The 21,805-nt window shown below is 39.2% G+C and overlaps 1 protein-coding gene across 2 annotated transcripts in view; it reads right to left on the minus strand.

Annotated features, from left to right (window-relative positions):
• Window positions 1–21,805, minus strand: part of UXS1 (UDP-glucuronate decarboxylase 1) — a 95,956-nt gene that overhangs the window by 41,114 nt on the left and 33,037 nt on the right. For both annotated transcript variants that reach the window (XM_037806799.1, XM_037806798.1), the window contains exons 5-6: window positions 16,692–16,752; window positions 11,054–11,234 (exon numbers count right to left, since the gene is read on the minus strand). In XM_037806799.1, the coding sequence (XP_037662727.1) occupies window positions 11,054–11,234; window positions 16,692–16,752 (242 nt within the window). The remainder of the gene's footprint in view (window positions 1–11,053; window positions 11,235–16,691; window positions 16,753–21,805) is intronic.

Below are 21,805 nucleotides of genomic sequence, written 5' to 3' on the forward strand. Positions count from 1 at the left end.
AATAGAATAGCTAGAAGGAGATACCTGAACCTGTTGAACTGTAATCCAGTGGACTTGCTTCTTGATAACGATTGCATAACTATATAGCTTTTTATCATGTGGCTGTGTGATTGTGAAAACCTTGTGATTGACACTCCTGCTATCCAGTGTATGGGCAGATGAGTAACAAAATAAAGACAAAAAATATATACAAATAATTGGGGGGATAAGGGGTATGGAATGTTTTAGATGTTCTTTATTATTTTTATTTTTTTCTTTATTTTGGAGTAATGACGATGTTCTAAAATAGATTGTGGTGATGAATGCACAAGTATATGATGATATGGTAAGCCATTGATTGTATAAATTGGATGGATTAAATGGTATGTGATTATATCTCAATGAAATTGCACTTTAAAAAAATAAATTATAAAAAATTTAAAAACCAAAATGGAAAATAAGTGTTGGAGAGAATGTGGAGAAACAGGAACATTCGTTCATTGTTGGTGGGAATGTAGAACCAGGCAGCTGCTGTGGAAAGCAGTTTGGCAGTTCCTCAGAAAGTTACAAATAGAATTATCATATGACCTGGCAATCCTCCTTCTAAGTATATAGCCAAAAGAACTGAAAACAGGGAGTTGAACAGATATTTGCACACCAATGTTCATAGCAGCATTATTCACAACTGCCAAAAGACAGAAGCAACCCAAGTGTTCATCATCAGATGATTAGATAAACAAAATGTGGTATATACATAAAAAGTAATATTATTCAGTTGTAAAAAGGCATGAAGTTGTGATACATGTGATAACATGGATGAACCTTGAAGATATCATGTTGTGTGAAATAAGCCAGACACAAAAGGACAAATGTTGTACGATCTCCTGATAAGCAATATTTAGAATAAGCAAATTCATAGAGTCGGAAAACAGAATATAGGTTACCAGGGGCAGGAATGGAGGTGGAATGGGGAGTTAATGCTTAATTGGTGCAGTTTCTGTTTGGGGTGATGAAAAAGTTGTGGTAATGGATAGTGGTGATGGTAGCACAACATTGTGAATGTAATTAACACCACTGCATTATCTATTTATTTGCATGTGGGTAAAGGGGTTATTTTAGGTTATTTTAGAATAAAAATTGAAACAGAAATCATAGGATTGTAGAAACAGTGAACCCTGATGTAAACTATGGACTACAGTCAATAGCATAATTATAATAATATCATTTCATCAATTGTAACAAAGGTACTACACTAATGTATCGTGTTAATAATAGAGAAAACTGTGTGTAAGAGGGGACAGAGGTATACGGGAACTCTGTATTTTCTTCATGATTCTTCTGTTAACCTACTTCTCTAACTAAAAAAAAAAAAATAGAACCAAATCTTATTGAAAAAAATAACGTTTCCTCAAGAGAACTAAGAAAACACAAAACCTTTTCAAACTGTTTAGTCTGTCAATACACAAATTCATTGAAAGGACCTGTCCAAATGAGAGGAAAATCTTCTAAATGTCCCTACCCCCACAAGTTACTTTAAGTTGATAAACAGTTACAAACAAAAGCAAACAAATTCTATTATGGGAATTGCAAGTTAATGATAGTTTTTTTTTTTAATTAATTTTTGTAGAATCCCATAACTGTTAGGCCATTTTATTTTTTCAGTCTTACAGTTCAACTTACAGATATAACCAGTAAGAAAAATAGATCAGTTCCTGCACACTCTGCTTTAAAGCTCAATGATTTTGTGTTGAAGAGCAGACCATCAACCCCACTAGAGAGCCACCCTGTTTCCTCTTTTCAAAAGCCCCTTTAACATCCGCTTCTGCTCTGGAGCAGGACTGCCAGATGCAAACAGAACAGACCTGGAGAAATTGTCAGGCCCGTGTACTAAACCACAGAACACAGCTAAGTGGTACCGAAAACGTCAGCTTGCTTCCAGCCTGACTTGCAAATCACTAACACTTCTGCTCAGACAAGATGGGGTTGACATAAGTTTCTCAAAGACAGTGTAAGTCAATTTGCATGGGTTGTGATCTTATGGAATAAATATTCAATGCTATTTTCACTCCTGAGGTAACGACATATGCAGGGGAATAAAAAGAAATTGCATTAACAACTAAGAAAAGAAGAGTTTGCCTTGGGAGTGCAGGATGATTCCCTGGTGTCAAACAGAAAGCTGGTCTAACCCTGACCCTTGTCTCCTTCCCATATGCCCAACTCCTGGTTTTTTTCTTCAAGGCTCAGTTCAAATGTCAGTTTCTGTAGGAAGCCTTCCCGCTACCCCTGGTCAGAAAAATTCACTCCCTCAGCTGGGGCCTGTAGCTCCACTTGACACTTACTTGGTTCTGCTTTGCAAAGCGATTCAATTCATAAACGTGTTTTCTTTGCTAAATGATAAGCTTATTGAGCACAAGAAGCAAGGCTCCTCCTTTCTTACAATGTCTAGAGCTTTGCACTCCCTGGGGAGGGCAGAGCTACTCAAAGGGCAGACCCACTTCAGTTACCTGAGAGCACCTGTACTCAGGTGTTTCTGAGTTCACATGCAGATTCCTGGGCAATGCATCAGAATCTCTACATGGCCTGAAAAGAGGCAATTTTTTTTTCCTTTTTTTTTTTATTAAATTCAGTTTTATTGAAATAGATTCACACACCATACAATCATCCATGATATACAATCCACTGTCCACAGTATGATAACATAGTTATGCGTTCATCACCACAATCTATCTCTGAACATTTTCCTTACATCAGAAAGAACCAGAACAAGAATAAAAAATAAAAGTGAAAAAAGAACACCCAAATCATCCCCCCATCCCACCCCATTTGTCCTTTAGTTTTTATCCCCATTCCTCCACTCATCCATACACTAGATAAAGGGGGTGTGATCCACAAGGTCTTCACAATCACACTGTCACCCCTTGTAATCTACATTATTATATAATTGTCTTCAGGAGTCCAGACTGCTGGGTTGGAGTTTGGTAGCTTCAGGTATTTACTTCTAGCTATTCCAATACATTGAAGCCTAAGAGGTGTTATCTATATAGTGCATAAGAATGTCCACCAGAGTGACCTCTCAACTCCATTTGGAATCTCTCAGCCACTGAAACTATTTCGTCTCATTTTGCATCCCCCTTTTGGTCAAGAAGATACTCTCAGTCCCACGATGCTGGGTCCACATTCATCCTCGGGAGTCATACTCTGCGTTGCCAGGGAGATTTACACCCCTGGGAGTCGGGTCCCACATAGGGGAGAGGGCAGCGAGTTCACCTGTCAAGATGGCTCAGTTAGAGAGAGAGAGGGCCACATCTGAGCAACAAAGAGGTACTCAGGGGGAGACTCTTAGGCACCATTACATACAAGTTTAGACTCTCCTTTGTGGTAATGAGCTTCATAAGGGTAAGTCCCATGATCGAGGGCTCAGCACATCAAACCGCCAGTCCCAATGTTTGTGACAACATCAACACCAGTCCAGGGAAGGATGTCCAACACATCCGCACCTTCCCCCAGATCCTCGGGGCTGGGGAGGGGGAGGCTGTAAGTATGTTTTTTATTATCTGTGAAAAGAGGCAATTTTTAACAAATATCCCTACTGTTTTGGCATGGTCCAGTGTGGGCACAACGCTCAAATAAAGTTAGCTGTGTGAAGTGAGGAGCCAAAAATTGGAGTTTTTCCATCCAAAAGGCTGTTCCATCTCATTCCACCCCACCGCCCTCCCTCTACCCCGCTATTTGGTAGTTTAATCTTTTTGCTGCCTCTTCTAGCCAACCTGAGAAGGCTAAGGGATGCCCCACAAAACTACTTTCTGAGGTTTATTTAAATAGCAACTCTAACGCCTCCTATTTAAAAACTTGAAAACACTGAAAGACACAAAGCCCATCTTTCCTACTATAACGAGTCCTGCCTATAACATTAACAAATCGCTGGTCACAGTGATGGCCCCAGTTCCTAGCCTAAACAGGACATTGCACCAGTCTGTTGCTTAATCAGTCTGGTAAGGAATTATGAAGAGGCAAGAAGGGGGCAACTTCAGAGCAAGCACAAATAATCAGCAGTGAGAGGCGCCGTGTAAATACGAAGTGATATTAATAACGACCAGCCCTGGAATGTAAATACAGCAGCAAAGTCAACCCTCAGAGCTCAGGGAAAAAAAGTCCTTAAAAACAGATCAACTGCATAGTTCAAAGAACACCCAAAATGAGCACAACATTCAAAAATGTGCATTGGGGGTGGAGAGAGGAAGGAAAAAGGGGCAAGAACAACGTGCCCGTTCATTTGCTGGATGTGAGCCCTGAGGGGCTAACGCCCCACGAACACCCCACAACCCTTTCCCATTTACAGGCTGGGCACTTAGCTGGAAAAACAGGACCCTGAAGAAGTGAGCCAAAATGAGCTCAAACTAACGACCAAGGAGGAGAAAAACTAAACTGTAAAGCAAGCCAGTGTGTTCCTTTTTCACATAAAATCCTAAAATAGATTCAAAACAGCATTCCCTCCCAGGCACAGGCAAATTACTTTTATGTTGGGAAGAGGATGAGCGAGCAGTGGGATAGCTGAGGCTTGCTCTGCCCTACTGGGAATTCTGGAAAGGAAAACCCGACTGGCCTAACCACAAATGAACTTCTTATGTGTTTTTATGGGGAACTTCATTGTGCCTGAAATCCACATAAATGATACCGAAATTCAGAAGGAAAAAAAAAAAAAAAAAACGTAGCAATTCAGCACCTCCTGGGATAACCCAAAACTACTGTTCAGAGCCCATCGCTAAGAAATCAAGTGTTATCATCTACCAAAGGATAAGTTCATATAAAAACTGACTGCATGTTTTACATCTCCATGTTACATTTTTTTTAACTGTGGTCCCTAATGTAGCCCAGTTTCAAACTCCCAGCCTGGTTTCATGTACACACCCTAATTATTACCACCCTGGTAAGATCTAAGCAAGGATTTTCACCCTGAAATTGAAGATGATGGAAAAACTAAAAACAAAACAAAGGGCTGGTTCTCTCTGTGAACACAGTAAAATCTTATCATAAAGATACTTGCTACAGAGTTCTGTTTCTCTACCGTCCAAGTCAGAGAGGCCTTGGCATAAATTACTGCCCAATAAGATGTCATTCTCTGCAGCTCCCAACACCAGAATTTATGACAGGAAACAGGATTTAACAAGATATAGAATGTTCCAAAGCACAAAGACCAAATTTCTGCTGGGGTAAAGAAAGAAAAGAGTAGGATTTTGCCGTGATTTCCTAACAAATAATATTTACTGAATGTGAAGGCAAGAGTGTACATGCCACAGGTCTGTCTGGACTCCAGGGGAGCAGGGGTTACCTTTCAGTGTTGCCAGCCTGTCGATTTTCTCCATACTGCAGCCAAAACCACAGCTTTTCTGGCAAATACTGAGTGGGTTCACTGGTGATAGCGCCACAGTGAGAAAGCATTTATAATGTCCCCTAGCTGCACTTTAGAAAGCCCTCACTGCTCCAAGTTCAACAGAGGGGGCCTCTGGAATCCAAAGCCTCTGCTTTTCATGTTTCCATTTGCAATATAAGCCATAAATTGAGAAAGAAATGTCCAAATTACAATTCAACAAAAATATGCTAACTGGAGGACAGGACCTCAAACATCTACATGAAATTGGACCCAATATCCTTAGCAGACCCTGTTTCCATCCCACCTTTCCCTTCCTACTGTCAGCTTGAGCGCCTGGCTGCTGAGAGCCTCGGCCTCCCCTTTTTTCTCTCTTTTGGTGTCTGCCCCTGCTGGCCTTTCAGGGGGTCTCAGAACCTGTGTTAAAGGTGGGGACGGAAAGGATGTAGCCTGTGGCTGCCTCACCTATAAAATCAGGGCTCTAGGTGCCTACCTCACACGAGCATTGTGAGAATTACACTTGTTAATCATATAGCGATTAGATAGTGCCTAGAATACAGCAGGTGCTCATCAAATATTAGCTATCACTATCTTTGCTTTTACTTTCCTGGAACGCTCCTAACACAACTGTGACAAGTTCCAGATGTCTGGCTCTCCATGACACAATGGGCATTCCTGCCTTTTTCTGTTCCCTACTGAGATACCTGTTTATGTGGATGGTGGGAAAATAAATTGGGACAGATTTTTTTGGGAGGCGTGGGTTGTACGTATTAGGAGCCCAGACAGGTATCCTAAGATTATGATGACAGAGACATAGATGAGTGTGCTGGGCTGCTTTCTGAAGCAAGGTTTATGACAGCCCAAAACCAGAAACAAAGTAAATATCCAACAACACACAAAAGATGCGATAAGCTACAGTATATTCAACAGTATATTCATACGGAGAATGCGTCATTGTAGAGATCTGCTATAGCCACAACAGAATGGGTAGAACTGTCGGGGGGGGGGGGGGGGTGATTCAGCTCTCTATGTAAAGATCATCCCGATACAGGAAGTGGGAAAAAGTGAGATGCAAAACAATATACAATGTGCTTTCTCTGTAAAAAGGGAGAACTGTGAATAATTATTTGCCTTAGTCATTACATATACAGAAACTCCAAAGACTACAAAGGAGCTATTAAAACCATTTTCCTGAGGGGGCATTGGGAACGGGGAAAACAGGAGATAGAGGTGGGGGGCTTTTCTCTATGTATCTTTTCAATCTTAAACATTAGGTAACTACATTACCTAATAAGCAGGCTTTTAATTTTAAACATCACATTAGCAAAATGACTGGCAGTTAATGTCAATGGTTTATTTCTAGATAGGAAGAAGAAGGATAATTTTCTATTTTTTAAAATACCTTCCCAAATTTTCTTCAACAAGTATGCATTACTTTTATTACCAGGTATTCTTTGGAAAAGAGAAAAAATTTAAGATTCCCGTCCATCTCATTCTTTGTCAAATGAACAAAGCAGGAACCTAATGCTTTCTTTCCCTTAACCAAATGAACAAGCCTCCATTTAAGTCTTTCCCTCCTATTATACTTTATCTACTAAGTGGTGCTTCCGTGTCCCTTTGCTTAGCATCAGTTCTGAAAACCCCTCCAAGGGCCACTGCTTGATGTTCCGTGCTTGACCGATGTGCGTCTCTAAGACCACACTGGTTCTTCCTTCAATTCCTCGCTTCCCAACAGGGGAATCGTGGGGCAAGCATGACCCTCTGACCCCCAGGCTGGAATCGGGCCTGAAGCTGTGGCTCCAATTTGACTTTCCTGATGGTCTGTCATCTCACTCACAGAATCCCACACACCCTGCTCCTGAGCCCCGGCTGCTCAGAAACTTCCCAGTGTCCTTTAAAGATGGGTAGAAGGACAGCAAACTTTACTCCTTTCAGAACTAAATATCTTGCAAAGTAGCTACAACAACTCAGCCTGAAATGCCTTGGCTGGTAAAGCCTAGGGATCTTCTTAAAGTAACGCTCTCCTTTCTCTACGATCCAACCCGAAAACACAGAACCCCTGGGGACCCTTACGACAGTCGGCGACAACAGCCCATCCTGTCTTCGTCATTCTGGTAATTCCTTAGCACTAGGCAGTCCCTGAATTCTATAGTCCCCCTTCTCAATCTTGATCCTAAATGCACTACAACCCCATTTTTCATTTCAATTCTACCACCACATTCTGAGTCCAGATAACAGTAGTTTCCCATTAGAAATGTGAAATTAGAATAATGTGGCTAATCTCTTGCCTTCTGAAACCCAATGGTTAGAACTTGCAAATAACAGGAGGAAATCTGTGCTGAAGGAAAATTAATGACACTCTATGATGCTCCCAAATTAAGTGACAGCACTAAGGGCTTCATTAATCCAAACAATTGCCAGGCCCAGAAAAAAAATAAATAAATAAACCAAAGTAAATTCCACAAAATACTTTTCAAAGTGCAAGACTGTTCCTGCTATGGTGTAAGCATCAGATCAACTGAAGTTTTTTTTTTATTAGAAAAAAGGCAAAGAAGCAAAATAATTTATCAACCTAAATGGGACACCTTCACTTGTTTGTGGCTGCCAAAAGACTGACGTACAGAGGAGAACATATGGTAATCCCATTTAGGACAAGCACAGGTTGTCAAATTCAGTAAGGGGGGAAACGAAGTTGAATGAAATGTTACTGTCACTGCATTGCAGAGCTCAAGACAGTAACATGAGAGTGGAAGGGGCACTAAACTGTTATGTGACCATGCAAAACTGAAGGGGAGGGAGCATATCAAACAAAATTAACCTCATTAGATTCATGTTTGTGTCTGATTCAAGAGGGCAAACAGAAATTATTACCTTTCAAAAGCACAACTGTACCACCCCAGGAGTCAAATTTCTGCATTTAAGAAGTTCAGAGTTTACTGGGCATTGTGGGAGCACAAAGAATGAAGAGATGGGGGGTTTGGGAGGAAAGGGGTGATTATCAAGCACATCAAATAACTTAATGCTAAAGTTTGGAATGCACTGAAGGGAAACAGCTAAAAGCAGACAAGCTTTAAACTACAAAAGTAGAGAAATGTCTTACACTCTCCAAATATAAATGCTACTTCAGGGAATTCATTACTCCAAGGACAGGACAAAAAGTTTTAATCATTTACGGTAAGATTCTATTCATTGTGTGCTGCACACGTGTGTGTGTGTGTGTGTGTGTGTCCCCTACACACAGTCGATAGCCAGAAACAGCAGAAATGGCCTAGAACAGTTATAGGTGTCAAAGCAGAGAAGTGACTTACAAACATACCATTTTTACTAAGTTGGTTTCATGGTGGTACTTAAAATGATATCATCAATAGTTTCATTCAACAAATGTTTGTTGCTATGAGCAAAAAAAAAGGGAGGGGGAAATAACAATAGCTATCATTTGGGGAGTACTTACTTCGGTCAGGCACTGTGCTAAGCCCTGGGATGTTTTCCATTGCTGTCCTAACAAAATACCACCAATTTAAGAGGCTTGAAAACATGCCTTTATTATCTCTCAGTTCTGCAGGTCAGAAGTGCAGGCAGAGCACGACTCGGCTGGTTCCTGACCCCGAGTTTCACAAGGAGCGATCAAGCTGTCAGCAGAGCCGTGTTCCTTTCATCAGGGGATAAAGCCACTTCCAAGCTCATTCGGGTTGTTGGCAAAACTCAGTTCCATGTTGCTATCATGCTGGGATCCCAGTTTCATGGCTGGCTCTTGACAGACTCGTTCTCACCTTCTAGAAGCCGCCTGTGTTCCCCAGCTCAGAGGAACCACCAGCAACAGCAGATCAAGTCTCTCTCACGCTTTGAGTCGCCCCAATTTCCACTTCTGCTTCATCTCTCCAACGCATCTCTTCTGCCGAATCCCACTAACTCCTCTGCCTCCTTCATCTGCTTTTAAAGGCTCATGTGGTAACACTGGGCCCGCCCAGGTAATCCAGGACAATCCCCACAGAATTAGGCCAGGTGATTCATAACCGTAATTCCACCTGCAAAGTCCCTTCGCCGCAGTGCCCACGTCAGCCTCTGACTGTGAAACCGGGAGAAGGGAATCAAGGGATCATCCTGAGACGTGCTTCTCCCAGAGCCCACGGCACGTGCCACCTCAACTCACCCTCACAACCGCCCCGGGAGGAACCGCAGGTGGAAAGTGAGCCAAGGTTTCTGTTATCCAAACGATTTATTTCACTTTATGAAACCACCTTACAAAAATTACAGTCTAACCCAAAAATAAATCCCAGACGGATTAAATGTTTACATGTTTTAAAAGGAAGAAAAGAACAAACACACAAACACCATGTATGAATCTGATCTTCGGATGGTCACAGCATAAAAGAGAAGAAACAGCAAAGGGGAAAAGAACAGATAAGATATATAGAAATTACAAAATTTCAACAAAATTCAAAGGGAAACACTAGATTAGGGGGGAAAAAAGCTAAATATATACCAAATGGTCAGCAACCTTAGAAAGAACTCATACGAAAAGCAAATTTTAAAAACGACTAAAAGAAACCATTTGGATTTCTTTTGAGCATTAACATACTGGAAAGTCTAACCTTTTAAATAACCAAAGAAATGCTCATTGCACCACAGGTTTTCTACAAAATTAGCAAAATATTTTTGATAGTTGTTTTTTAAACGTAATGCTCAATGCCACTAATGCACAGGTGAAATAGGTGTTGCCACACAATGAAGGGGACAGATTAGTATTTGGCACAATTCATATTTGGACTCTTTTAACTGAGGAAATGAAATTCAAACAAAGGTATAATAAAACACCAGAGAACTTCAAATAGTGATAAGATTAAATCAACTATACAGCAAACACCACTCAGCCATTAAATTGGCTTTTCAGAACTTTTTAAAGCATAGGGGAAATGTTCATAATTTGATAATAGTGGAAAAAAGCAGAATGCTACACTGTATGTGCAAGAGAATGGTGCAGGATATTATAACAATGTTGGAGTCAGACAACCAGAGGATGAATTCCGGCTAAGCCACATAATAGCCCTGTAACTTTGGAAAGGTCACAAACTGATTTAAATTTTCCACAGATGTAAAGGGGAGCGATACCACTTACCTCTCAGGGCTATGGCCATATTTAAATGAGAATGAATACAAAGTCTGTGCGATCCTGAGGGCCCCCACTCAAGCATCTGGTGGTAGCCCTCATCAGTACACCTCAAAGGCTCTCAGTGTTAGGGAGACTTCCAAAGTCTACCAAAGGCCCCCAAACCACAACTCCTTTAAAGCAGAAAAGTTATTACAGGGCTTTAAACACTTAACTGTGGAATTGGCTAACTACCCATAAGAAGCTAAAAGGAACTCCATGCAAGCAGTGCAGACATTACTTATTAATCAATGGGAATGTGTCCTACACAAGTCCTATCACGACAGATCCATGAATTTCAAAATCAGAGGTGCCATGTAATAGTGAAGACGTTGTCAAGTTTATAACCACTCTGTTAGGATAACCACTTTTTATTAGGACAGCGTCTTGTACACTGTAAGACCAGTCCAAAAATAAAACATAACATCAAATGTGGCTAATTCAAATGATTTACCCTCGGAACCCCACCTACTCTGGTGAGACCACCTATAAGGTCTAAAATGATAATAATGTACTATTTTTAGTAAAAAAAAAAAACCAAAACAGCCATTTTTACTCACCTTCAATGTAGAGGGGCTCTACAACATCATGGTTAATTAGCTCAAAGTTTTCATGGCCAATCCAGTGTTCTACATTTCTCTTCCTGCCCGTGAAGAAGTTGTCTACCACCGTCACCTCGTGGCCATCCATCATTAATTTGTCAGTTAGATGGGAACCCACAAACCCTGCTCCTCCAGTTATCTGCATAAGGAAAATGTGTGTGAAACATCCCAGAAAACAACACAAGAGAACACAGTAATGACAGACTTCAGAGTCACATCTTGGTGCCTCCACAATTCAAAACTTGGGAGTAGGGAAAGGAAGATGGGAAAAGTATTCTTCTCCAGAGCAAGAAGTCACATTATCACTTCTAAGCAACCTAAAAGTTTAATATGGAAAAACAGTAGTTACAATTTTCTGAATATTTTATTTGATAGAGTATGTTACATTATAAAAAGGTTCTTGTTTTATAATGGACGTGATACGTTAAACATTGTTTACATAGTGCTCATAGTACTAGTGAAAAGTTAAGAGCTACTTTTAAAAAATTGATGACCAAAATGTTGAGATTTGATGAACTACCTAGACAGTATGTGATATTTTAATTGGACTCAAAATCTCATGAGAAAATAGTTTTGTTCAAACTGTTTATAAAAACAAATTAATAAGCAATATGCATGGTTTGTGGACTAGAGCCCCAGATGATTTAAGTTCCATGGTTTGGGTAATGTCTGAACTAGTGATGCCCACATGAAAAGATGCAGCTGGGAGGTGTGGTAGGTTAAATTATGTTCTCCCCAAAACACACAGTCTATGTCCCTGTGGTATGAACCCCTTGTAAACAAGACCTCTTAAAGATGCTATTTTTAGTCAATGTGTGGTCCAATGGAATGAAGGTGGATCTTAATCTGGATTAAGAGGCCTTATAAAGAGAAAGCCATAGGAAGAGTTAAAAGCTAGAAGCCATCAGGAACCCAGAAGAGAAAGGAAACAACATCGCCATATAATGGGAAAGCCAAGAACACCAAGGACTGCCAGCCAGCAGGCCCCAGAATGCTACCAATCCAATCCTGGGGGAAAGCATGGTCTTGCCATCACACCTTGATATGGATGTCTGGACTCTGAAACCGTGAGACAATAAATACCCATTGTTTAAGGCAACCCACTGTGTGGCACTGTCATAGGAGCCAGGCAGACTAAGACGGGGGGCTCACTAAAGGAGTGGACAATAACAGGTTTTCTACAACCTAAACTAAAACAAATGTGTAAAGTCAATTATATTTTAAAAAATACAACACTAATAAAAAGATTTGATGCAAATTATATGTATAATTGGAAGGGACTAGATAAAAAGTACTTCCTTTGTGGGAAAGACAAGGGTGGGAGTGAAAAGAAGTAGCTCAGAAAACAAAGACTACACGTGAAATTACAGTCTATTCTACATTCTTTTCTATTCTATTTCCATTCTCTTCTGTTCTCCTGTTCTATCCTATTCTATTTCTATTCTGCTCTGTTCTTCTCTTCTCTTCATGGTGCCATCTCCTACTTATCAAAATTCAGGTTCACCTACCCTCCTGTTTCATGTTAGAAGAGCACAGAATTAAGAGTATGAAAAAATGGTAATCTTTTAACCCAAAATCAAAACACATACAGAACCCCCAAGGTCTACGGTTTTCCACCATTTAATTCACCACAAAACCCTCTATTCAAACAAAAATCTCACACACTATTCCAATGCGTATAACAGGCAAATGCAAAGCTGTCCTGGGTGAAGAAGGAAGGATACGATGGGGTCTCACCTAGACCTGCTCCAAGAACCATTCGTCAATCACCAGCTAACACTAGACGTGTACATACCCTTTGATGAAAATATTAATGCAATAATTTAAAATGTGAAACACTTGAGAACAGTAATCCTGATTATCAATAACTGTCACCTAGCTAAATTTATTCTTTCTTGAGCACATCTTAGATTTTCTGAATCTGACACCTGGTGTATTAGTTTCCTAAGGCTGCCACCATAAATTATCACAAACTTGTTGCCTTGAAACAACAGAAATTTGTTCTCTCACAGTTCTGGAGGCCAGAGTTCCAAAATCAAGGTGTTGTCAAAGCTGTGCTCTCTTGGATGGCTCAGGAAGAAACTTTCCTTGCCTCCTCCCAGCCTTTGGTGTGGCTGGTCCCCTTGGCAGTCCAAGGCCTCTCTGCCTACATCTTTACATGGCCTTCTCCCTGTCTTGGTGTCTCATCTCCTCTTCTGGACACCAGTCATATTGAATTAAGGGCCCACTCTACTCCAGCATAACTCGTCTTAACTGATTATATCTGCAACGACCCTATGTCCAAATAATGTCACATTCTGAGGTACCGGAAGCTAAGACTTCAAGAGATCTTTTTGGGGGACATTTCAATCCGTAATACCCAGAGAAGTGGAGTTTTTGGCCCATACCCCCAGTAATGATAGAATTAACCTACAGTTTTCCTAATTCTGTGTTCTTCCCACTACCTATCAATTTGTCTGGTTCATGTTTTACCTGTAGCACTCCTCTATTGTGCCTGTAGACCTGAAAAATGACTATGAAAAAGGCTTTTCCAGAACAATAACTAATTCATACTTGGCTCACTACCAGTGCTTAACTCAGGGAGGTGGAATTTCATCTTATTTTAACTTCACTTTATTGCGTTTTTTCAAAATGCCCACTGTTTTTTAATCAGGAAAATACATCTTTTAAAATAAATTTAACTACTTTTAATGTAACTCTGTACCTATATGTATGTTTCTTAAAATAAGTTGTTCCGTAGCACTCTAATTTTACCTCTACACCCAAAATACCCAGCTGACAACTTAGGACTAGTGTATGAAAATATACACAATCGCACTTCCAACATTTCACGAGGTTTAGCAGCGACATAGAATTGTTGGAAATACCTTAGCCTTGACAAAAATGCATTTGAACTGTTTTTTGTTAAGTAGTTCCCGTCTATCTAAAATACTTTAATATTTATGTAACATAGCCGGGTGCTTATAAAATTTTTCTCCTAACCAATTTCAGCCCATGAGGCAAGCATTTCAAATAGAAACAAAACTGGCATAAGCTTGGCACTTACAAAGTTTCCTCAAAAAACTAATCACCAAACACAAGCATACCCTTTGAATAATAAGGAGCTAATACCCAAAAGATGCAAGGAGAGACCATTTATCACGTGGTTTAGAAGAACTTACATAGCTAGGCACAGCTTTGCAATTTGTGAGTTTATCTCAATGTATTTTTACTTTTTGCTCTTTGGGTGCTGAAAAGGCAGCTAAGGTTATCTAGTTCAAGACCAGCATTCAAATTCATGACTGCTCAGCAAATTAGCAAAAAGAATGTATTTTGGAGAAAACCCCTTCTTTGTGGTAAGGCCTCAACATTTACTAAAAAAGCTTTGTGTTTTAGCAATAATATATTCATATACCAGACTCAGGCACTAAATGAGTCTAAAATGTGGCTTAATCTATGAGATGGCAAATGACTAAAAACACTATGTCCATTTGTTGTGGTTATCAGTAAAGTGAAATAAATTCTGTAACATTCAGCAGCAATAAGATGTTTCTCTCATGTGTAAGTATTTTATTATTATAAATATCAGATTTTTCTGATGAATATGACATGTGGTAGCAGAAACATTAACTTTTCTCTGCTACTTGATGCACTGACATATTTCTCCTTCATGCTCAAATGCATACACAATTTTGATGAGATAGAAATAACCCAAAAAAACTCCAGAGTTTGCTCAGGGCAAGACACATGTAAGCATTTTCAAAATGGCAAGAAAATTTGTACAACTTCCAGAAAAGGGAGAATATGTGGGGAAACAGTTTAATTTTGATTCGGGAGAAAGAGCATTATTTTGGTGTTTGGCATGCATGGTCCTACAACCTAGATGATGGTTAAAAGAACAACAATAAAAAGCAACCTTGTATACTACCCATTTACTTATCAAGGACTCAGATAAAAAAGCATCTTGTAGAATGGTGGTATAAGGAGCGCTACAGATCTGGTGCCCAGTGAGAGAACCATTACTGGTAAAAATTATTTTTAAAACTATCATTTAAAGTCTCTGGAAATTGTCCTAAGGGCACACAGCAAATGGAGAAGCATTTATTTCAGAAAATCTACCCAATCTCAGGATAAAAAAAATAAGAGGCAACTGTATACCATCTGCAGGAGACACACTTCAGATTCAAAGATACAACTGGTTGAAAGTAAAAACATGGAAAAAGTTATATCATGCAAACAGCAATCATATAAGAAAGTTGAAGTGGCTATAATAATAGACAAATAGACTTAAAATTAAAAAAAGTCACTAGCGATAATCACATTTAATAATGGCAAAGGGTCAATCCATCAAGAACCTATAACAATTATAAACCTATATGAACCTAACCACAGAGTGCCAAAATACATAAAGGAAAAACTAAAATAATTCAAGGGAGAAAGACAAAGCAAAATGAGAGTCGAGGACTTCACACCCACTTTCAATAATGGACAGAACAAGTCAGAAGATCAACAAGAATGTAAGAGAATTTAACAACACTATAAACCAACAAGATCCAAGGGTCTTTAGACCACTACCCCCAACACCAGCAGAATATGTGTTCTTCTTCTTAAGTGCACATGGAATATTTCCCAGGATAGACCACAGCCCAGGCCATAAAACAAGCCAAAAGATTTAAAAGGATTCAAATAATTCACATTATGCTTTCCAACCACAAAAGAGTGAAATTAGATCCCAATAATAAAAAGGACATTGGGGAAATTTACAATACATAGAAATTAAACAATGCACTCCTAACTAACCAATGGGCCAAAGAGGAAATCACAAGGAAAACTGGATAATACTTTGAGATGAGTGAAAATGAAGAAACAGCAAACCAAAACTTACAGGATACAGTTAAAACAGGGCTTAGAGGGAAATTTATAGATGTCACAAATAGAGTTCAAATCAATAACCTAAATTTCTATCTTAAGATGATGAAAAAAGACCAACCTTAAAGCAAAAAGGAAAGAAATAATAAGGATTAGGACAGAAATTAATGAAACAGAGATAGAAAAACAATAGAGAAAATCAACAAAATGGACAAACTTTATGAGGCTGACCAAGAAAATAAGAGAAGATTCAAATTACTTGGCAAATGAAAGAGAGGAAATTACAACTGATAGAAATAAAAAGGACTAAAAGGGAATACTACAAAAAATTGTACAGCAACAAATTAGACAACATATGAAATGGAAAATTCCTAAACAGATACTGTGATGGTTAATTTCATGTGTCAGCTTGGCTAGGTTATGGTGTACAGTTTTTTGGTCAAGCAAACACTGGCTTGATTTTTAATGTGAGGCTATTTTGTGGATTTAAATCATTAGTCAGGTGATTGTATCTATGGCTCATTACACCTACAACCAACAAAGGAGAAAGCAGAGACTGGGAAGTGTCTGCTAATAGGTATGGGTTTCTTTTTGGATGATGAAAATGTTCTGGAATTAGTGGAGATAGTTGCACAACTCTGTGAACATACTAAAAACCAATAAATTGCACACGTTAAAAGAGTGAATTTTATCTAAAAAAAAAAGAGTTTCTTAACATTACAAATACTAATCAGATGTGCAAACTTACCAAAATTCTTTTACGGTCCTTTTCTGATAAAAACTTGACTGGTGGGTATTTCTGGGTGAAGCTGTATAACATGAAAAGATAAAAAAAAAAAAAAAAAGTCAGACTTCTCACATGAGTTTTTTCTCCACCTACCAGCAAAATGAATGTCCGATTTTGAAACTGTTATTTTTTGCTTCTTTTCTCTACTCTAAATGAGTGCTCTAGGAACCAAGGAATCACAGACTAACTTGAATTCAAGAATACTTAACCTTCCCCTTGTTTGGAATCACTAAGGCTACCAGCAACCACCAAAGCTGAGGAGGCACTAACTCTACTAGTTCAATTAAAAGAGCAAAACAAGAGAGGGAGAGGCATTAGCAACACGCAATTTCAGGGCTTGGAAGAAAGCAAAGAAAGCAAGCACTGAATGAAGTCACAGTTCCCAGGCAGGAGATCATGCTTTGCCAGAGTAAGAAAAGAAGATATTAACAATAGTTCCTTGCCATTTTAGCATTCTTCACTATTCCCCTTCCTGACCAGGACACCTTGGCAAAATGTCTGGCATCAGACCTTCTGTCTCCCGTGATCTTCTCTGAGCCTACCTTAAGTCCTGCCCTATCTTTCAATGCCATCTCAAGTCCTCTAAAGTTTCCAAGGGTTCCCTATCAACAGTGATTGCCCAAGAGCAAGGCAGTGTAATTGGAATATAAATAGTAAATGAAAGCTGATAAATGAAGATTTGAATATCCATTCTTAAAGTGATTCTCGTCGGAACAAAAGTCCTGTAAATAAAGGCAGAGAAATTGGCTTTACAGTTATTATTTTAGTTGGAGAAGTGCTGGGCTAGGAGGCACTGCCCCCTCCCATCCTCTCCACACCCCAGCAGAAGCACAGAGCTAGGACTCAGAACACATCTCCTCAATGGCCGCTGAACTGAACAGAAGAGGATGGGGCATTACACACTGAAGCAGGTGTTTCTCATCTCCAGAAACAGGAGATGCATGCTTAACTAGGGGGTGGGGGGGTGGGGGTGTTCTTTTACCTAATCAACAAATTCCCCTTTTAAGAGCTTCCATATTCTGAAGAGGTCAAGTCACCCCTGCAGACTACAAAAACAAGTGTGCATGTGGGCGAAGGGATGGTGAGAACTCGCCTTCCCCCTTGTTAAGTTGGTGATCCCGGGCAAGACACCCAACAGCTCTTCAATCCTCAGGGCTTCCTCCTCTGCTGAGGTGAGCACAGCAACACCTACTGGATACAGTAGCTGCAGCTCAAGGATGGCAGGTCTCTAACACCATCCCCATACCATGATAAATGCTTAATGAATGTTACAACAGCAGAGCAAGCTCTGCCCTCTGTCAGAGTCAGGGGCAGTGCTGAGGGAGCCTGACACTTTAGATTTGCAAAGTAACACTGCTCATCATTTTGTCTACTGGCTCAGTGAAGGAGAGCAAAGAAACCCTTTTTCTGCAGGCATCCCTCACACCTGTTGCAATTTTCCCCTGACCTTCTCTGAATGGGCCACATTCATGACTCCAGATTGAAAATCTCTTTCTTTCCAGCCCTAACCCTCTCCCCAACTCTCTGTCCTCCCAGCCCTGAGCCTCTCCCCAACATTCCCACTTCTGCCACTCCTCCAGCCTAGCAGGAAATACTGGCACCGTATTCTGATTCGTCACTTTCTTTCACTCACTGTGGAAGTCCTCTACAATTTATATGATTAGAGAAAGTGCCATGGGGAAAGCTGGATGACAGCTGAACACTGGAAAATGAAGTAAAGGGCGAGAAAATGATTCAGTAAAGGGGCAAGGGCACCCGACCAAGACGCAGCTCTCCAAGCCAGGGAGTGTGCCCACGTGGCCACCGAAACACTTTATTCGAAGATATCAGCTGAGAAGAGTACCAGTCTGAAACTTTTAAACGAAATTTCATATGCTATTTATATCAGTGGGAAAACAGCAAACCGTTTGCTAACAGGAAACAGGATTAGAAGAAATAAAACTCATGCAAAAGCCTGATAGATGCCACGTGGTTACATGTGTAGGATGGACTAATACATACTTCCAACTCTACACATAAAAAACTTTAATTTAAAAAAGAAAAACACATTTGGTTTCTCGCTTTGCTTTTCTTCAGTGTGCAGCACCCAAATTTAAATTTAATATTTATTACCAAGTTATTAAACTTTTAGAAAAACTATCCAATAAGCTTCATTTCTTCCTTTAAGGCTAAAACACACAGACACACACATAAAGCTGTAATAGCAAGGGTAAGCCCCTCCAGGGCCTTCCTTGTGTGGAATTCATGCTGTTTTCCCTCTCTGCAGTCTTGGGTGATGGAGCATAGTAATTACAGAAGGTGGTTTTGGCTGTGCCCCTCCTGCAGTGGCCCATTGAGCATTCCTGAGCAGCTCCTGCAAACATGCATGGTGCAGGGCGAAGTGCAGAGATCTGTCTTAAGACCTGAAGGGGCTTAAAATCTTACCCCATTTGTTGACTCTCTCAGGAATTCCTTAATGAAAGAATATTTTATTGAGCACCCCTGCTATCAGACTCTGGGGATATACAGCTACAAGCAAGACAGACACAAGCCCCCGCCCTCACAAGGCCTGCATTTCAAATTGTGAGAAACACAAGCAAGCAAGTGGAGATAGACTGGAGTATGAATTGAAAACTGGATCTTTTCTTACAACCCCTACCCCCCAGAATTCATCCTTTATTGTTTTATGCCATCCCAGACACTAACCTTACTGTCTGGTAGGATAGCCAGTTAAAAAGAACTTTTATTTATAATTTAAATTATCATTACTTGCCATCTAGTCAAAGAACATTTAAAGATAGAAAGACGGAATTAAACTAATGGCATGTAATCAAAGTATTAAGAAATGGGGGTGTAGTAAGGAAGAGAAAAAGGCCACATATAATTCATTACTCAGGCTTCTAGATGGCACACACTGTCCCCGTTTCTTTTCCCATATAATCTTTAACTTTCAAAAATATCTGTTTTTCCTTGGAGGCCACTGCTTATAAACTGACAACCACATCAAGAAAACACATTTCCAGTTATATTCCTATGATGCCAGTGTCAAGATGGTGTTTGATGATCCTTACCACACAATCAGACAGGAAAAATAAAATTAGACATAGCTCCATCAATTTCTACCAAAGTGCCTTTTTTTGTCATGTCAGTACTTGAGTTTTAAGTCAATCAATAACTCTGGCTCAGCTGTCACCTGACTTGCACATCCAACTTGAAGAACAGAATCATCTCAGGATGAGTAACTAGCAAATCACACCCTAGAGGCAAATGTTGATCCCCTACCCTTATTTTCAAGGCAGCTTTCACAGTTTGATGAGAATAAGTTACTGGTAAATTCTTTAAGATTAAATTTGTACTTGTATTTCTCTTGTGAGTTTAAAAAGCCCAAAGAACATCACAAAATATCAAAGAAAATCATACAATTCTCCTATTTTGAGAGATCCTTATTTGTCTGCCTCAGGGAAGTTAACCAATTGATTCACTTATCTTTTCACAAACTAATGAACCTTATTTTCTAAAGAGAATGACTGCAGGTAATCAGACATTTTTTGAACAACACAAAACTTTTGGCATATTATTTTTCACCATAAACAATTTATTTTTAAAAGAGCTTCAATAAAAATCTCTCAAATTTTAATTACTGAAGGCAGAATTTCTGGCTCTCGCCCAATGTTATGTAATCTTTACTGATGTTAAAAAGCAATATAATTTCAGCACAAAATAATGGCAAGAAAATTTTAAAGCAATAACAAAAAAAAAAAACAATCTTACATTACTGAGTGAATTTGTTAAAAATAACTGATAGCTTTCCTTCCAGTAAGAGTTGAAATAGATAGTTTATATGACTATGTGGTTGAGGACAAAAAGAAAGTGAATGACTACATCTTGTTTGATGAATTCTTTCCCATCCTTATTTTCCTTTATCATTTAGTGAAAACATTGAAATCAAAGGTAGAAAAATTACTCTTCATTTCTTCCTTTTTACTCTGGACTTGATAAAAAGTCTCATATAATCCTAAAGCACATCATCCAAACTCATCCCAGGAAAAAAAAAAAATTATGCAAACTTTAATGAATTTTTTCTTGCTTTTCTTTTTTTCTTTTAAACTTCTAAAGGCCCAACTGTTACTCTGGCCACACAAAGTTTTCCACATATTCCCAAGGAAAAAGTTGCAGCGCCTGAGGTTCACTTGTTTCAAAAATGCAAGTGACTGAGCGAATGTTTGTGCACTAAGAGTTGCAAAGTCAAAAGGTGAGGAGGAGGAATTTTCTTTGGAATCTCTGCTTCAAACAAATGTTTCCATCATATAATACAATTCTTCCCTTCTATCCACTTTACCTGGACTAAATTCTGGAAACTTCCTGATGCACTTTGATGACAAAAGGAAACTAAACATGACATTTTACAAGCTCCATATCCATACTTTCTTACAGTGCCTTCATATGGTACTTTATTTTAGGCCCTCCAAATTGTTTTCTTGTTTTGGAACTCTGTTGGTCCAAACAACATACTTTGGAATTCTATTAGACTAACCAATTTATGCTAGAAACCATCTGACGACTTTACAGAAGTTAAAAGAAAGTAAGGCTTAGCCTCAACTTCTATGTTATGTATTTGCAGGAACCTAGAAATTCATAAGGTTTCCCAAAGAAGAAAGGGAAGACGTAGCTTTTCTTCTTCTTTCTGATTATTTGGGTACTAATATTACTCAAATGGGGGAAAAGTCAAACACTCTTATGTAGATATTTATTTAGATTATTATGGTTTGTAGAAAACAAACTGATGTTAGAGAAAGGACTTTTAATTTGGGATCTTTGTGAGTTTTTAATCTAGGATCTTTGTGAAAGTGTGTGTATGTGTGTGTGTATTTAATTTTTTTCTAGAGAGTCCATGACTTTCATCAGAAACAGTTCTTAATAACAAATGGAAAAAAAGGCTTTTAAAAACAATGTATCCAAATCTTTAAAGTAAAAATTTAACTTTTCCTGGAAAAGTTCTTTTTCTTGAGAGTGTGTCACATCTTTCATATTCTAGAATTACTCAGTTGTGGTGCTTACTTACATTAGATATTGACCTTAACCTGACACGTAGCTAA

The sequence above is a fragment of the Choloepus didactylus genome, chromosome 17 (genome assembly GCF_015220235.1).
Source record: "Choloepus didactylus isolate mChoDid1 chromosome 17, mChoDid1.pri, whole genome shotgun sequence".
In the NCBI taxonomy this organism is placed as follows: domain Eukaryota; kingdom Metazoa; phylum Chordata; class Mammalia; order Pilosa; family Megalonychidae; genus Choloepus; species Choloepus didactylus.